Source organism: Cryptotermes secundus, unplaced genomic scaffold (genome assembly GCF_002891405.2).
Source record: "Cryptotermes secundus unplaced genomic scaffold, Csec_1.0 scaffold330, whole genome shotgun sequence".
Classification (NCBI taxonomy): Eukaryota; Metazoa; Arthropoda; class Insecta; order Blattodea; family Kalotermitidae; genus Cryptotermes; species Cryptotermes secundus.
Window position 1 is genome coordinate 363,805 of NW_019734317.1, and position 17,560 is coordinate 381,364.

A 17,560-nucleotide genomic window follows, 5' to 3' on the forward strand; every position below is an offset into this window, starting at 1 on the left:
TCACAAGTTAGTTTGATGTTACGTACATTATTAACATTACAGAATCCACATATTCCTGCCAGTTTTAATATGTATTTTGTAATCAACAAGTGTGTAACACCGGTCAAAGTTTGACACTTCTCTGGCCATTATCTCCGTAACCGTTCAACTTTGGACATAGGTGTTTTGGGTTATATCGGCATACTTTAACATAAGGAACACCCTCCCGAATGGTCCATTCCTCCTGGGACACCCTTTATATATATATATATATAGCCGTAGTTATACTGAGATGGGTTGCCCAATGACAGAGGTTAGCTCCTCCTAAGGGACCCAAAAGAGGTGTCTCCCCTCTCACCTGAGAACGGAAACAGATCCAGTTTCCGAAACGTTGTATTCTCCGATTTTTAGAATATCGTACGTACGAAGGTCAGAGTCCTAAAAAAGAACAGACATCCCGAGTGGTATACACCATTCCCAGAACCCTTTAGAATCTAGTTCTACTTTTTCTCTTTCGTAAACATTTACAGCGCTATTATCATCATCATCATCATCATCATCATTCTGTGTGTGTATGCATGTGCATTGTCCTTTCTCGCCACATAATGGCACACCATTGGAAATGTACTTATTTTATTTTTCTCACCTGTTAATGCTAACTTTAATTTTTCTTAGAATTATTATTAATTTATTGACATTATATAAGACTGTCTTATTTTGTTTTTTAGTTATTTTTGTGTCTTTGTGCGTACTCGTGCTAACTCTGTAATTCGTCTCTGTGCTGTTAAGTTTGCACGTAAATGAACACGAATTGAATTCAACTGAATTATTGTTATTATTATCACCACCATCACCACTTGTGATAACAATACTCTCACTGGGGGTGAGATAGTCTGTCACACCGGACCGGTTTTGTTAGAGAGCCGCACTATCCCAAGTCATCAGAGTCGAAGTCACAGCCTTCTGCGCTGATTATATTCAAAGCACGGAACTAAACTAATTTTTAAGAGTCTGCTACGGTTACTCAGCCGGCGAAGACACTTCCTGCTATTGTGGCATCACTGCCGTGTTCACACATAGATTCGTCCGCAAGCAGTTAAGTTAGTCGATGCCATCAAGCCTTATCTTTCTAAAACCCATTTCTTCATGTGAAAGCCTGCTCAGTTGGACCCATTCGATAGAGCTAGTCCCTCGATTCGGCTCAGATGAGCAGCCTTACCTCCTGAGTAAGGGAGAAAGCGCTATCGATTGGGACCAACTGAGTAGTCCTACGTGCGGAGATAGGGAGAAAGCTCTATCGATTGGGCCCAAATGAGTAGGCTTTCACCTGAACACGGAGACAGAATTCAGTCTCCAAAACGTTGTGTTTTAAATAAAAAACAGAACGACAGATAATATCCAGAAATACAATAGCCGCATTATTATACCATCGTCACCAAATTTTAGATAAGCATTTTAATATTATCCTCCAATTTATACAAATGTCTCCCGAAGCTGTTTACTTGCTATAAGTGTATCTGTCTTTCCCGTCCTTTCCCTGCGTACATCCTCTTCTCTTTGATATACACACCCTGACGACATCGGAGGGCGACAGACCTGACTGGGGCAGCAGCTGACATAACGGGGTGACGGGGATGCTACACAACATGAACACGAGTGTATGTACTCACTGGCCTTCGGAACGACGGAACGTATTGATCGGAACACGTAAATACATTGGACTTCCTGGAACTTCACTATTTTAACACTCCAGCACTTCCATGAAGCAAACGCGGGAAGCGGCCGTCACATTTCATTGCGGAGCTGGTCGGTCGGAAGGCTCTTATTATATTACTACTTTATAATATGCAGGGATGTGATGTGTACAGTCAGGGCGAGCTTAATTTATAGCAAGAAACACAGAACTGCACATATTCGTAGGTCGCGTTATCTGTACCGCATGTAACCCAGGTCGAAAGGTATGGGCGCAGTCGAAGTGCGGTCGTGCGATTTAACACGCTCCACTGGCAAATACAATCTACTGTCACGTGTTGGAGTGACTGCAGATGTGGATTGGTAACCGGATTTACTGGACACTGTAACACACAACTCGAGGCTAGACTTCACAAATCAATATCACACGCAGACTAGTGTTCTCAGTCTATCACACTCCACTAGTCGTTGCTTAGTAGCGGTTTTCAACGGTGGACGTTCCCCTTCCTTGGGGTTCCCGAACTGTCCCCGGCCTCAGCTACCAGCTTCTCTAACTTTCAACTGACTTGTCTGCCTGCAGATTCTCTCTCGACTGACTGACCAACTGCTAATGGCAGCTGGTCCTCGTTAAACATACAGGGCCTGCACGGACCCCATAGAAACGACTTCCAACACATAATATTGCGTGTGTGTCTGTTCCGGCTATCACGTGACGGCTACTGGACCATGACCTAGCAACGGGAGTGTTTAAAGAGCCGTTCCCTACCAACGGCTCTTTCTGCTAGCTTCACAATTCTGACTTTCAGCAGACATACCACAATTTTGCTGCAAAGGCAGGCACATCACACGCCGTGCAGTACTACACGGCTTAAACAAAATATGTATCTTAACGACATGTACGAGTATAAAACAAAGAATTTTGTTCTTAAGAAATCAATGTTTAAGCTTCACGTCAAATTTGTGTTACACAGGGCCGATACGAAACAAAAGTTGTACCGCTTCCATGCCTCCTCCTCGAAACAAATGGATCCTTTAAGGGCATGTTTCCTGCATCACTTCCCACTCGCTATCAGTCTACGAACAGCCAGGTGACTCTGCGCAATCATTTGGCCTTATATATGCTGACAGTAAGGATCTCCGAAACGTCGGAAACGCAGGCTGCATCTGCCCATACCACATCTCATTAAAATTCGTCGAATAATTTTGGAGGTGCAGCTAGTATGGAACATGCGAAGAAGCATTCGCTCGCTACTGGAGCAGGAAAGTAACGAGTCCAATACAGGCGCGCGGGCGATACACTGCATCTGTGAACACACCCATCAGTCCATCGCCATCATACAATATATTCCGTGCAGTAGCCATGTTGTTATTTTAAGTTTCGTAAAGGTAAATATATCCTAACAAACACTGTATGTTCCTGACGGAAGGTTATATAAGACTGATCTGTTAAACTGTCTGCTGCAGAGCCCCCGACGTAACGGAATCGCTTGGCGCAGCAACATCAGTCAGTCGGCAGGTACTGAACAGAAGTGGAAGTCTCACTCTGATCTGAAAACTGCTGCAGAAACAGAAGTATCTCGTCAACTTTGCTTCTGTTAACTTCATCAAAGACTCTCGTCATTTCGTTAACAGCGAAATGAGCTTGAACACTGAACTCTTCTTTGATCACAGAGTAGGCCTGCGTACGTTAAAGACATCTTCTGAATTCACTAACTCTTCGATAAAAGGACGTCACTTAAATAGAGTTAACATTAACAACGCCATCGGGCAGGTTACTAATTTATATCCATTTAATCTCTCCTTTTCCTTATTTCTTCGTTCGTTTCTCGATCCTCTCTTCTTGCTGGTGCACACAGACCAGGTGAGAGGCCGCGGTCCACAGCAATGTCACCAAAGGCTGATTCAAACACCACACAGACTAATATGGGTATTGCTGGTAATGAAACGGCAGATCAGTTGGCAAGAACAGGACCTGAACCAGCTTGCGGCATCTCAGTAGGAGAGTATTGCAGGGAATGAAACCGCAGATCAGCTGGCAAGAACAGGATCTGAACAGACGTTCACAGGACCTGAACCTGCTTGCGGCATCTCAGTAGAAGAGTATTGTAGGGAATGAAACCGCAGATCAGCTAGAAAGAACAGGTTTTGAACCAGCTTGCGGCATCTCAGGAGGAGAGTACTGCAGGGAATGAAACCGCAGATAAGCCGGCAAGAACAGGATCTGAACAGCCGTTCATAGGACCTGATCCACCTTGAGGCATCTCAGTAGGAGAGGATTGCTGGGAATGAAACCGCAGATCAGCTGCAAAGAACAGGATATGAACCAGCTTGCGGCATCTCAGGAGGAGAGTACTGCAGGGAATGAAACCGCAGATCAGCTGCAAAGAACAGGATATGAACCAGCTTGCGGCATCTCAGGAGGAGAGTACTGCAGGGAATGAAACCGCAGATCAGCTGCAAAGAACAGGATATGAACCAGCTTGCGGCATCTCAGTTGGAGAGTATTGCTGGGAATGTAACCGCAGATCAGCTGGAAAGAACAGGATCTGAACAGCCGTTCATAGGACCTGAACCAGCTTGAGGCATCTCAGTTGGAGTTGCCAAGAAAGTGATCAGGGAATAGACGAACAGAAGTCACACACACACACACACNTGGGAATGAAACCGCAGATCAGCTGCAAAGAACAGGATATGAACCAGCTTGCGGCATCTCAGTTGGAGAGTACTGGGAATGTAACNAGGGAATTAAACTAGAGCCCTCTGCTAGAAGAACGAAGGATCTGTTGAAATTAAACAGAGACCAATTAAGATGGGTGATATGACTATTTACAGGACACTGTCACCTTAAAGGACACCTTTTCAAACAGGGATTGACAAATGACCCCACTTACGAAAGGTGCCTACAAGATGAATCAGCCACACATACCCTATGTGACTGTGAGGCCATAGCTTATTTAAGATTTCGTCACCCGGGCCAGTTCTTCATGGAACCAAGTGACTACCATGACGCCCCCGTAAACAAGTCTAATTTTCATTCCAAGTGTAGGATTAAAAAAGGGTTAATCAGAAGGGAAAGCATAATAGATCGTTGAAGGTCGGGGTGCAATGGCCGGATTATTATGGCCTACCCTCATACATTCATTCATTCATTCATTCACCGGGAATTGTTTTACGGGTCGCATGAGGATGTCATACTGTGCATACTGAAGGTTCAGCTTATCACCGGCTGTGAACTTACTTTTGGACCCCTCACCTCTTTCAGATCTCGTTCACAGTGGCGGATATTCTCTTCCCGGTCCTTTGTAAAGACTCACCAGAAATATGACAGTGCTACATGTTAGGCATCTTCATGCGTTTATTGACCAATCAACAACTGCGCATCTGATAGTGCAGATACGAACGTGAACAGGCTGGCAGCGGGCCACTCACACCAGAGCGCACACCGTTATTAGGTTCGCATTTCGCATTCAATTTATTAAGAGATGTGGGGGGGGGGGAGAGAGCAGCAGAACACGTTTCCGGTTTCAAAAGGAACTGCAATATTTAAAGACAAGCAAAACATACGTGACTACACGTTCTCATTACTGGCCAGCTGGTGGGGAAGCTACAGAACGTCTGAGACTGTACAGAGCTCTGCATATAATCGCATTTGTATCACTGCTGAACTCCTGCGCCTTACTCATAGAAACGGTGTGCTTGCCCAAGCCTGTTAATTACCTGCATTTTGACGGCGATGATGATGGAAGAGAGATCAGATCCGAGAGGCCTGAGGACCACGAGCCGTGACAGCGTGAGAGAACACAACCTGCAACACAACAAACCACCGCCTGTCAACATTCATCCACGTTTTCTTTCTTATGAACTAAAAAAAAAGAAAGACTTCCAAGATTTTCTGGCTGCTCGAACTGCGGACAGCATGCAACCGACGTTTCGACAGGACGCTGTCACGTTTTGCAAGCGATTCTAACAATGCAAGTTAGTTCCAGAGTGCCGAGTCAGGTTGGGTTGGGCCAACGCGACTGCCTAATTCAAAGAAAACCCAGGCATGATACTGTAACACGTCTGATGGGTAGGAAACACCCCCAAGCGTAAAACAGTTGTTATTCCTGTACTTAAGTATGCTCCACTCCGTGTAGACGATAGGCCAATGAAGGAGCGGCAACGGGACTCGCCACATTCTCACAGCCGTATGGGAGGCGGTGAGTGGTGACAGCGCGTCCCTGTCTGTTCACCTTCCAGGGAAGAACCACTGTAAGCACTGGACAGGAGGCTGGGTCCGCCCCAGAGCCGGTCTGGAGGCTGTGAAGGAGAGAATGTGCCATCGCCTAGTCACGTAAATGCCACCATCCAACTCTTACAGAGGATCTGTATTTGTGTTATGTGCCTGAACACGTCGCGCAGAGACTGATGGTGACGTCAAGCTGAGGGAGTCTTGCTGCCGTATAGCCTTCACATGTGTGGCACAGGAAATCACGGTGTCAATTAGTTTCACTTTCGGCTTTATTTCCTTATCCCCGCAAAACCAGTGCAGATGAATCGACTTTAAGTCTGTTAACGAAAATAAGTTCTTTCTGCCGTAAAGAACGCCTAAAATACAGCCCTGCAACCTATTATTACAACAGTGTCCTCATAAAGGTATCAGAGGGAAAAGGGAACGATTCGATTAATAGGACTTCTATATGAGAAACATACAATTATCTTTGTAAGATTTTTGGTTTTCACGGCGGTGACTATGAAGAATGCCGTCTTCTGAGATGTGGGCGTCGTGTAGATATTTTGCTAACCGACGTTCCGGAGGACCGTATCGCCTCCATCTTCAGGGTATAAGAAATCCGCGAGCGATGAATCAGCGTGAGCAGGTTAAAAAAATATCTACACGGCACGACATCCCAAAATCAGCATGGGTTTGGTGACGTAGTAATGATACATACAGCTTTCATGATATAAGGGTATGATAGGAACATGTTTTGGGGAAACATTTCTCTCCCCATTTTAACCGATTCTTCGATAACGAGAATATCCTGATGGCAAAGAAAGTAGTGTTAATAAGGGTTAATTCCTCGCTCAAAAATACACAATATAATAACGAAATAAAATGTTTAGATTTTAACTGTCGGTTATACGGAATCCTTGTTCATCGATGATGTGCGCAGATATGCATCTTGCCTCGAATCATTTACTGGGAGCTTGTGTGAGTAATATGGGAACGAATAATCCGTAACTCCACCCGCAAATGGGCCGACAACAAGCAGTCCAGTTACGGGAGAATCACATCAACATTCGTTCTATCCAAAAACTCTGACAACAACGCACGCTATACGTACCGTGAAGTAAGCTTTGTCAATATATATATTGACGTGTTCCTGACAAAGCTTACTTCAAGGTACAACCGGTAGTTTATTTTGTTTCGAATTTCTCCACAGATATATTCTTAATATCCTGAAGGCATTGTAAAAAGGAGCAACAGGTATGCATTTTTGCTGTGCGTGAAAATTCTCCGTTCTTTACAGATTCTGTGCTTCCCTGCAGGAAACCCCAGGTCACAAGAGCTGAAGAAAAGGCAAACTAACTGCCCGGGGGAGGGAACTGTCCTAATCTTCAAGTAGATACAAAAGATAATAATGTAAAACTGAATTATTCCGGCTTTCAATGGGGCTTCCAATCTGATAAAATAATTCGTCCATTTTATCTGGAATATATTTATCCACACACATTGTTTTACAAAGTGAAAACCTTAATCTGGCTGGTGTACCTGGCCCTCTTCATGTGAATAAGATACAGTAAACCCTCGTTAATCCGGATTAATTTGGCGTGGAGACTATCCGGATTAAGCGACAATCTGGATTAACGAAGAAACAGATAGCAATAAAAACATCAGGAAACAAATAAATGGAAAATGTAATACTATAGGTAGTGCTGATGAAAAAAATATCACTGAAGCAATTTCTTCCACTCTCAGAAACCGAAATCCGAGGTCTCCTTCATCCAGCTCAAGCCAAACCTGGATATTTTCTTGTGCGGTTTCAGTCTCTCCAGCTGCCCTCAATACAGTCTGAAAGTCCTCTTGCTCTTAAATCCCAAGTGTCTTTTAAAGTATGTACTCAATTGTGAACAGTATTTTTCATATTTCGATCCGGATTAACTGTAACCGGATTTAAAAGTGTTCACTGCACTGCATTTCTTGTTTCAAATTACTCTTCGCCGGATTTCTGCTATAACATTAACGTTATGAGTAGGGGCCAGATTTTAATGCGAATGCATATTTCCTGTACCCTATGTAGGGTATGCACAAAATAATTGTGCAGTTTCAAAAGTTAGTAAGAAACTTATTTCTCAACTTACACGGGCACAATATACACCGCCAGCGGCCGCAACTGTCCAAGTTTCTCATGCGCTAATTACAAACAGCCAATGTGTGCACCCTGGGTCACACGACACACATCCACACGGTAATTAAACTCATCCCAGACCCGGTGTAGCATGTCCACTGTAATGGCCTGCAGTGCATGCGTTGTCCGATCACGAAGTTCGTGGATGGACTTGGGCAATGGTGGTACATAAACGCTGTCTTGAACGAAGCCCCAAAGAAAGAAATGGCAGGGTGTAAGATCCGGCGAATGGGGTGGCCAAGGGAGAAGTGTTTTGTCTCCATTTGCAGCAGCATGTCCGATCCAGCGCTGTGGAAGAACACGATTGAAAAACACCGGTACATTCCTGTGAAAATGGTGGGGGGGGGCCTCCGTCCAGCTGTAGAATGTAATCGTCATGATTGATATTCAGCTGGAGTAACAACCACCTTTCCAACATGTCCAAAAATGAGTCGCCAGTCACAGTTGCTTCAGCGAAGAAAAACGGGCCGTGCACTTTCTCGCGGGACACCGCACAGAAAACGCTGACTTTTGGACACTCACGCTGGTGCTCTATCTGTGCATGTGGTTGCTCGCTTCCCCAGATACGAACATTGTGTCCGTTCACCCAGCCACTGATGTGGAATGTGGCTTCATCGGAGATCAGTCTTTGTACGAAACCATCTTTCTCCATTTTCAACTGCATCTCCTCGCAAAGTTCCGCCTTTTCACTTTGTCTTCTGGTTTAAGGGCCTGCACAAATCTTGTACGGTTTGAAACGTAGCCGCTTAAGCAACACCTTCCACACCGTCATTCCCTGCTCCCTGTACCCACTGACTTGCGGGGACTTCGCTGAGACGCCTCACGCACTCTTTCAATGTTGCCATCAGACATACGAGGTCGACCAGGACTCTAGCCTGTACACAAGCATCCAGTTTCTGCACACTGTCGATACCACCTGCTTATGTTACTCTTGTGTGGTGCGTCTTTGTGGAGCCGCGCACGAAACTCACGCTACACTGTAGTCACACATCTGTACACCTCAAAACGGAACACACAGAAAGCCTTCTCCTGCTGCAACGCCCTCTTTGAAACTGGTCTCGCGGCCATGCAGTAAGCATGAGAAGCGAACTGCTGGTAGCGCATGAGAAACTTGGACAGTTGCCGCCGCTGACGGTGTGTGTTGTGCCCGTGTAAGCTGAGAAATAAATGTTTTATTAACTTATGAAACCGCACAATTCTTTTGTGTATACCTGACCGTTATCAGTCTAACTTGAAGATACATCGTCATTATACAAGCGACGAATAGAAGCAGTCGAACCGAGTCTTGTTGGGACACAACAGCTCTGGCCGCTGTGGCGCTCCGACAACTCCTCGAGACAGGCAACGAGCGTCTTCTTCCAAACGGTTTGCAACTCACTATTCATGACAGGCTTCCCACTTCACCTGACGCTATATTCTGGGGGTCACGGTATGGGGCATTCTAAGCAGTATATGTACATGTGCCCCATTCCAAATGGTTTCCGAGATAGAGCTATTTCATTGTACAGACGAACATGCCAAGTCCTCGCACAAGAGTTGCAAAGTGCATTGATGTTGACGGTGGAATTTTCTGAAGTGTATTATACTAGGTATACTGTACGGACTTTGTCATTTGCACAATAAATACAGGTATTAGAAACAGTACGTAATATAGCTTTCTTATCAACAGTTCTGGAGCTGTACAATGAAACAGCTCTACGTGGGAAACCGTTCGCAACAGGGCACATGTACATACACACATATCTCTTTCTTATCAACAGTTTTGGAGCTGTGCAATGAAACAGATCTATCTCGGAAACCGCTCGGAATAGGACACATGTACACGTACACATATCTCTTTTTGGAGCTGTTTTGGAGCTGTACAATGAAACAGATCAATCTCGGAAACCGCTCGGAACTGGGCATATGTACATATACACATATCTCTTTCTTATCAACAGTTTTGGAGCTGTACAATGAAACAGCTTTATCTCGGAAACCGTTCGAAATAGGGCACATGTAAATATACACATATCTTTCTTATTAACAGTTTTGGAGCTGTACAATGAAACAGATCTATCTCGGAAACCGTTCGGAATTGGACACATGTACCAGTACACATACACTTTTTTTACTTAGAATGGCCGATACTGTGACCTTACAGAATATTGACCTTTCTTCCTGGGTCACCTTGCATAATCTATGTAATTGAAACAGAGTCGTTAAAGAAAGCAATGATAAACCAGTGCCTAAACAAGAGTGGAAATCCTGCTCAGAAATAAATGCAAGACTCGTCACTGTGCCTACAGTGGCGACCTACTGAACAAGCGCTGCAACCTCATCTGACCTCATCTCAGTTCGACAACATCCGCCAGAAGCAGCAGATTTTTCTGGGCTCTCATCGTCGCCAGTGTCGACGTCCTACTGAGAGCGTCGCGGCGAGTAATTGACACGGTGCTGCCAGAATATCGCGACCGACACGACGTCGCTGTCGTAGGCGACCGCTCATGGAACTGGAGATCTCTGCTGCGAAGCAACCCCCGATCGAATTTAACCTACTTACGTCGCTTGCATGTGGCACACAACGCCCACAGCTTGATACAAATGCGCGGGCCCCGGAAACTACCAACTCGGCTACGGGTAGTTCGTCACCTGCGGCGGGGATATCAAGAGATCAGGGTTCGCTTCCGGGAACTGCATGTCTTCCTTCCATTACTCCCATGGAAGACAGCCCAACAGCTGCTCAGGTAGCGAAGATTCTGCCTCACTTTGTGGAATGTGAAAGTTCAATGTTGAGTTTACAAGAGTCCGCCACTGGGCCGGAGCCTCAGCCAGATGAATCCAATCCACACCGTCGAATTCCACATGTTTCTTTCTTCTCTCACGTCCACATATTTCGTTCCTTCTTCCCTTCCAACTAGTTCCTTTTCACCTCAAGCGGTAAAGTTTCTGTCTCGTATTCGGGAGGTGACAGGTTCGAATGTCAGCCGGGTCACTGGCTATTCAGACTGATGTTTCCATGTTTCCTCCGGCCCTTCAGATAGATGCTGGGATAGGAAGGCAAATCTGGCTATGACCGCTTCTTCTCAGTCTGTTACAATTCGCCATTAACTACCCATCCGACGAGAGAGAATCAGTAAACAGGTCACAAACTGATATAAAGCGCAAAACACATGATATTAGAACCTGGAAAAAGCATTCCCGACATATCCTCCACCAACACCGATACACTTGTCCCATCGCGTCGAAACCCGCAGCACAGAATTCTTTTGACCGCTGTCTCAACCACTCCCGCACCTGGTCGGGAATCATCTGTGACTTTCGAATGTTCTTGAGAGAATTTTTCGACCCAATTGTGAACCGCTTTACGCGACAAACACTTTACACTGTAAACAGGAAACATTTCTTTATGAATATCCTTTGCATTGGGTCCTACTCCCCCCCACCAAAAAAATGCACAACAGAACGCTGCTCTTCCGTAGGACACTCAAGAGCGGTCGCCATTTTGACTACTGAAACTAGCTTATGGACATGCGCATGCTCGTCTACTACCTAAACTGTCATGAATTTGGACTATGCTGCTACCTAGTGATACATATAGAAAACAAATTACGTCCATTAAAGCTGTTTAAGTTCTATTTGTGACCTATTTAATGGCTGTCCCGCGTACAATTCCGCGCTATACATCCTCAAGTCTTCATATCATCGTTAATTAAACCACATATAAACAAATATTCCTTCTTAATTAATTCATTTGTCTCCTTTCAATTCCTGTCTTACTCTTCGCTTTGTTTAATTTCATTCTGGACAGTTGTCAGAAAGACTGCATTCGGTCAAACCAACTCACGAACACTGACATTTCAGGCGTGTAGTGCGGGGCCCCTGTAACAGTACGACGCGCACACAGTCTCGGGCTGCTTCTAGAATGAACCAGTTCTGCAACATGAGAACCAAGTTCGGAACCGTAGGGAAACCGCACAATAGAACATTTCTGTAGTGAAGATGTGGGAAGGAACCTTTAAACCGGTCCATCGAGTTCCTGGCCAACGAAATCGGAACCTGAAACTCTGCTGCACTAGTGACCTAGCTGCGGACCGAAGCCTGTAATACTCTCACACTACTATAACCCCATCAGAGAAAACATTTCACGCCCGATTCTTGAAACAATGAGACACGGACTTTGTGACACGCATTGCCCCTTAGTAGATTTAATGACGATTTACAATTGTAGTTTTTAGGAGCCGGGATAGCGTAGTCGGTATAGCGACTGCCTACGGGCTGGACGAACGAGGGGTTAGAGTTCGAGCCCCGGTAGGGTCAAGAATTTTCTCCTCTCCACGTCGTCCAGACAGCCTCTGGGGACCACCCAGCCTCCTATCTAATGGGAACCGAGGGCTCTTTCCCGAGGGTAAGGCTGCAGGGGCCTGAAGCTCCTCACCTCTAGCTAGTGCCAAGGTCAAGAAAATGTGGATCTATACACCCACTCCCCCAAACGCTTTCATGCCATTGTTAAGCAGAGGGAAAACTATACCAATTTTTTATTATTCTTAGTAGGGTGAGACTGAGTCCACTTGGTACTGCAGCCACTACTGGCCTACTGTACCAGCCGCAGATGGTGATTGTGGAGCAGCTGGTGGAATGAAGATTGCCAGGGGAGAAGCTGCCCCAGTGCCACTTTATCTACCACAAAGCCCACATGACCTGAGCTATGGCACGGCTACTGTACAGGTTAGATAGGGTCGAAATGTGTGGACGAGCGCGAATAATCAGCAGGAGAAAATGCGGATATATCTAAGAAGAAAGAAATTCTCGCGAGCGGCAGCAAAGCATCTAAACACGCAACCCAGAGAATGTGGCACTTAATTCTTCGCTATCAATTTTATTTTCCTTTTTCCTTCCTTCTAGATCCGGGTTATAGGAAATCGGGGAGATGAAGAAGCTGACAGCACTTCCTGTAACCTTTACATTGTCATGTTACGCTACAGGCCAGTATTTAGCTTCTCTATTGACTGACAGCAAACACAGAACACGACTCAAAGCAACTGTAAAAACTGTGGTTCGCGAACTCACTGGAGCACGTGAATCAAATAATGCCAGATTATTTTTGTATACGAACAGCAGTCAGTGAANATTGACTGACAGCAAACACAGAACACGACTCAAAGCAACTGTAAAAACTGTGGTTCGCGAACTCACTGGAGCACGTGAATCAAATAATGCCAGATTATTTTTGTATACGAACAGCAGTCAGTGAACCTCTTTATTTATTTACACTTCAGCCTATTTAACGACACTGTCAGAAGCTGAGACTATACAGCGCGGAATGTAGGATGTCTTACCGAATGTCGAAACATCCCCACACCTGCAAATTAACGCAAATGCGAGGGCTCGACGCATTAACCACAAAATAGGTTAGCGAGTCAGCAGCCGAGACCAAAGATAAACGGAACACTGGAAATTATCTCCTTTACAGTCAGGGAGTAGGGGGGATATTGAACACTGGCTTACACAGTGGCTAGACTAAAAAAAAAAAATGTTAACCTATACTTTATTTATTTATTATTTTTTATTATTCCTAGTGGGTTGAGATTGAGTCCATCTGGTACTGCGGCCACTTCTGCCCTATTGTACCAGCCCCAGATGATAGGTGAGGGTGATTGTGGAGCAATTGGTGGAATGAAGATTGGCAGGGGAAACCGAAGTACTCGGAGAAAACCTAACCCAGCGCCACTTTGTCCACCACAAATCCCACATGACCAGGCCCGGGCTAGAGAGGGAAGCCAGCAACTAACCGTACTTTATTTATTTAAGGACGCTGAATCACCGGATTTGGCAGCGCGACTTTAAGAACATGAGTAAAAAAGGTAAGTTAACTCTTCAGCATTGAAAGCACTGCACTATCACACTTACGTGACGTCACTACATATCTGGCATACCTCATATGACCAGTGACACGGCAAAAGGACTCCAAAAAATGGGGGGGGGGGGTAACAGGCCGTGGAGGCCCGTAGCGTTGTGAGACATCGAGGCTCCCATATATTCTATACAATCGGCTCACAGATGGCGGTGAGGTTGTCAGCCTTACGAGCCGGCCGCCCTTTATCCCCCAGGAAGATTTCTGGTACTCACTTCTGTTAGAGGGTGAGTCGACTTTAGGGCCATAATGCGGCTGGAAGGATTAGGTCAATTAAAAAAAATCCACTGACCTCGTCGGGAATCGAACCTGCGACCTTCCGGCTTGTAGCATAGTGCCTCAACCAACTACGCAACGCAAATGCTTTAACGTTAAACGTGTCAGTGTATTTGTGTGTTCCTTGTGATTCTCGGAATAAGCAGCGATTGTTTCCGTAAACAGCATTAACCAGTTGCCTACGTAACCGATATGCAATACATTTTCCGTGCGGTAGGAAATGAACATTTAAATATTACCCACACAATCTTCACACTGTACTGCCGACAAAACATAACAACATAGAGAGCACACGCCTTACACCTGTTGGCACCCCCCCTCCCACTTCGTCGTGAGGAGGAGCACACTCCATATGCCGAGTGCTTGCAACCATGCCCTGAAGAGACACCGCCATGTTGCTTTAGCCCCGGGGAATAGAATGGAGAGTGGACAACGCCATGGGGAAAATGAATCTCTCGGCTCTTTCCTTACTCTGGTTACTACACAGTGTACCGATCTAAGTTCGTCACACTCGTCGCTTTATGTGAAAATGCCGAGTTTTCTACCCCTTTCACCTGAATTCACTTTAGAAACCAAATGTCACCTTTTGTTTCTGTATTTACATAACTCGTTAACAGCCATAATTAATAATCGTTGCCTTCAAATAATGTCACCAGAAAAATATCATTTTATTCTTAATTATATATGATCAAGTTCAGGAGTTGTTCTGGATAAAACTGGACAATGTTTATAACGAGGTACATTAGCTCATCAGAGCGGACGTTCATAAACGTTATGAAATTATTGTGGCGTCTAGACCCGTTTCTAGGCAACAACAGCCGCTGCCATTCAACGACCGCGAGATGAGTAGATATACCACGACCGTTTCTGGGAAACACGCTCCCACAGCAACAGACACGAAACGAACAACAGAAGAGCTGTGTTTTCTATGTGGTCCAAGCAAGAGACAAGGTTACAGAGCTGTCAGTCCTGTACGGGAACCTGTGAAGAGAGGACTTGAGCTCGGAGGCAGAACCGTTACCAGGAAACGTCTGGTAACAGACTGAGGACACTAGACAGTATGCCCTAGTGAACTGTAAAGTGTGGAAATAACGATAGTGCTATAATTATGTGTAGTTACGTACTTACTATAAGCGGTCAATACATCAATTTGGCAATCCAAATCCCCATCTACAGTCGCGCCTACACGTGACATCACTCTTGGCCTCACACAAGCGCCCTGCGTCTAACTGAAAGCGCGACACAGCAGAAGTTGGACAGCCTGTTGTGGGCTATACGCTATGAAGCGTCGAATAGTAGAATAACTGGTGAGTAATACATTATAAAGATCTGAAAGGAGACCGACTTGGCCTAGTCTACTGTGGCGTTCGCCTGGGGGAAGAAAGAAACAAGGAACTCAATCACGATATACGATGTCCTGACCGATAGTCGAACCTACCACAGCACGTATACAAGTCTACAGCCTTAACACCACTCCAACCGAAAAGAGACAATCGCAGGCGAGAGAGAGCAGACTCATGTGCGTAAGGGGAAGTTGAAACGTCCTTAAGACGAAGTTTCGCTTTAAACGGGTCATTAACAGCAGGGGGATAAACACAGGATCAGTTTCAGCGTCAGGCATTACAGAACGGAACGGGTGTTTGAACTTTGCTTACCTTTCGCCATGAGCTTGCGGTGTACAAATATTACTATTTACAAATCCGAACCCTCGCTTCCCCACAGACGGGCCTCGTGCATCTTCGTTCAACCCGTAGACGAAAGCTGACTGGGTTAACCAGCAAAGCCCGTTCCACTCCCTGTCAAAGCACTGTGCATTTAAAGTAAAGGTAGAAGGGTTGGAGGCGCAGCTCCACGCCTTCATGACCTCGGTACTAGCCGCATGCGCATGGTCACGGCCCCCGGTAACGAATGGACAGCACACTGCGCAGGCTAGCAGCGTCTGCATGCGGTAATGGAAGACAGAAATCCTATACCTTCCGGAAACGAAGCCGCGACTCTTAGTTCCGTATGCAGTTACGATCCAAACAAGTAAACACATTAAAGCTATATACGTGTTATGTCCCTTATGAACAAGCAACAGGCACATTAAGTGACCTGATTCACTTCTCGTTGATTCTAGAAACGGATGGGGGGCATTACACTACGCACGCTGTGCAAGTGCATACTGTGTGATATGACGCCTGAAAGCCGGAATAGTTCACTGCTAGGCAACAGCTCGTTAAACACATTCCCGCGGAAGCGAACATGAGAAACAACAGAAGAGCGGTGTCTTCTGTGGTCCGCAACGGTCCGGTAAACACGTCACTGCAGTGGTGGATCAACAAGCACAATAGAGGAAGCGGTCGTTTCTCTGGGGACCGCTCCTAAACTATGTAACGACGATCTCACGAAGCCAATCGTAAGAATCCCGCTTGGAGGCGGGGTCGAATACCCACACTGTAGCCCGGCGAGTCGTAGGAGGCGATGAGAAGGAAAGTCTCGAATCTGAGACAGTAAAATATGGTCCAGAATTCCAAGGGACTCGGTCCAGAGAATGATTGCGCTGGCCAGGGCCAGCAGCAATTGTAAACGACAGAACCGTCCTGTCGTCAGAGAGTGTGTCCCATATCAACAACCTTGCAACTGTCTGACAGTAATAAAATCACGAGATGGATGTTTATTCCAAGGCAGACTGGCAGATTGGCCGACTGACCGTCGATTGTAACATAAGACTCAGACTCAGTAACTTTGACTTTGTAATTAGAATTGAGTCGAGTTTCCATTGAGAAGAAATGCCAAGAAAGGAATTAGGCAGTGAAGAGAAGGCTTCATGTGATTTGCAGTTACAGTGAGACTGTTAGACATCCATTGCCGAGATACGACTAGTGAAGAATGAGAAGACAACGTGTCCTAGTGATTTGTTAAGTTTATAGATCAGCGATAGCTTCGTATTACTTGTAGCCACGAGTTGAGTGTGCAAAGTGTCAATAAATGCAATCATCCAATCAAAACCCCGTCTATAGAAATGCAACTCCAAAATACGTGACAATACTTATCGAAATAATACTATANTGATTTGCAGTTACAGTGAGACTGTTATACATCCGTTGCCAAGATACGACTAGTGAAGAATGAGAAGACAGCGTGTCCTAGTGATTTGTTAAGTTTGTAGATCAGCGATAGCTTCGTATTACTTCTAGTCACGAGTTGAGTGTGCAAGGTGTCAATAAATGCAATCATCCAATCAAAACCCCGTCTATAGACATGCAACTCCAAAATACGTGACAATACTTATCGAAATAATACTATAAATATTATGTTTCTGGACATTATCCACCGTCCTATTTTTATC

The 17,560-nt window shown here is 45.4% G+C and overlaps 1 protein-coding gene across 3 annotated transcripts in view; it reads right to left on the bottom strand.

Moving 5' to 3' along the window:
• LOC111868570 (phosphofurin acidic cluster sorting protein 1) overlaps positions 1–17,560 on the bottom strand; it is a 173,932-nt gene that overhangs the window by 115,755 nt on the left and 40,617 nt on the right. For 2 of the 3 annotated variants that reach the window (XM_023859335.2, XM_023859334.2), the window contains exon 2: positions 5,389–5,476. In XM_023859335.2, coding sequence (XP_023715103.1) covers positions 5,389–5,476 — 88 coding nt within the window. Of the gene's footprint in view, positions 1–5,388; positions 5,499–17,560 lie in introns of all 3 variants that reach the window. The other variant, XM_033753095.1, reaches the window with a different exon arrangement.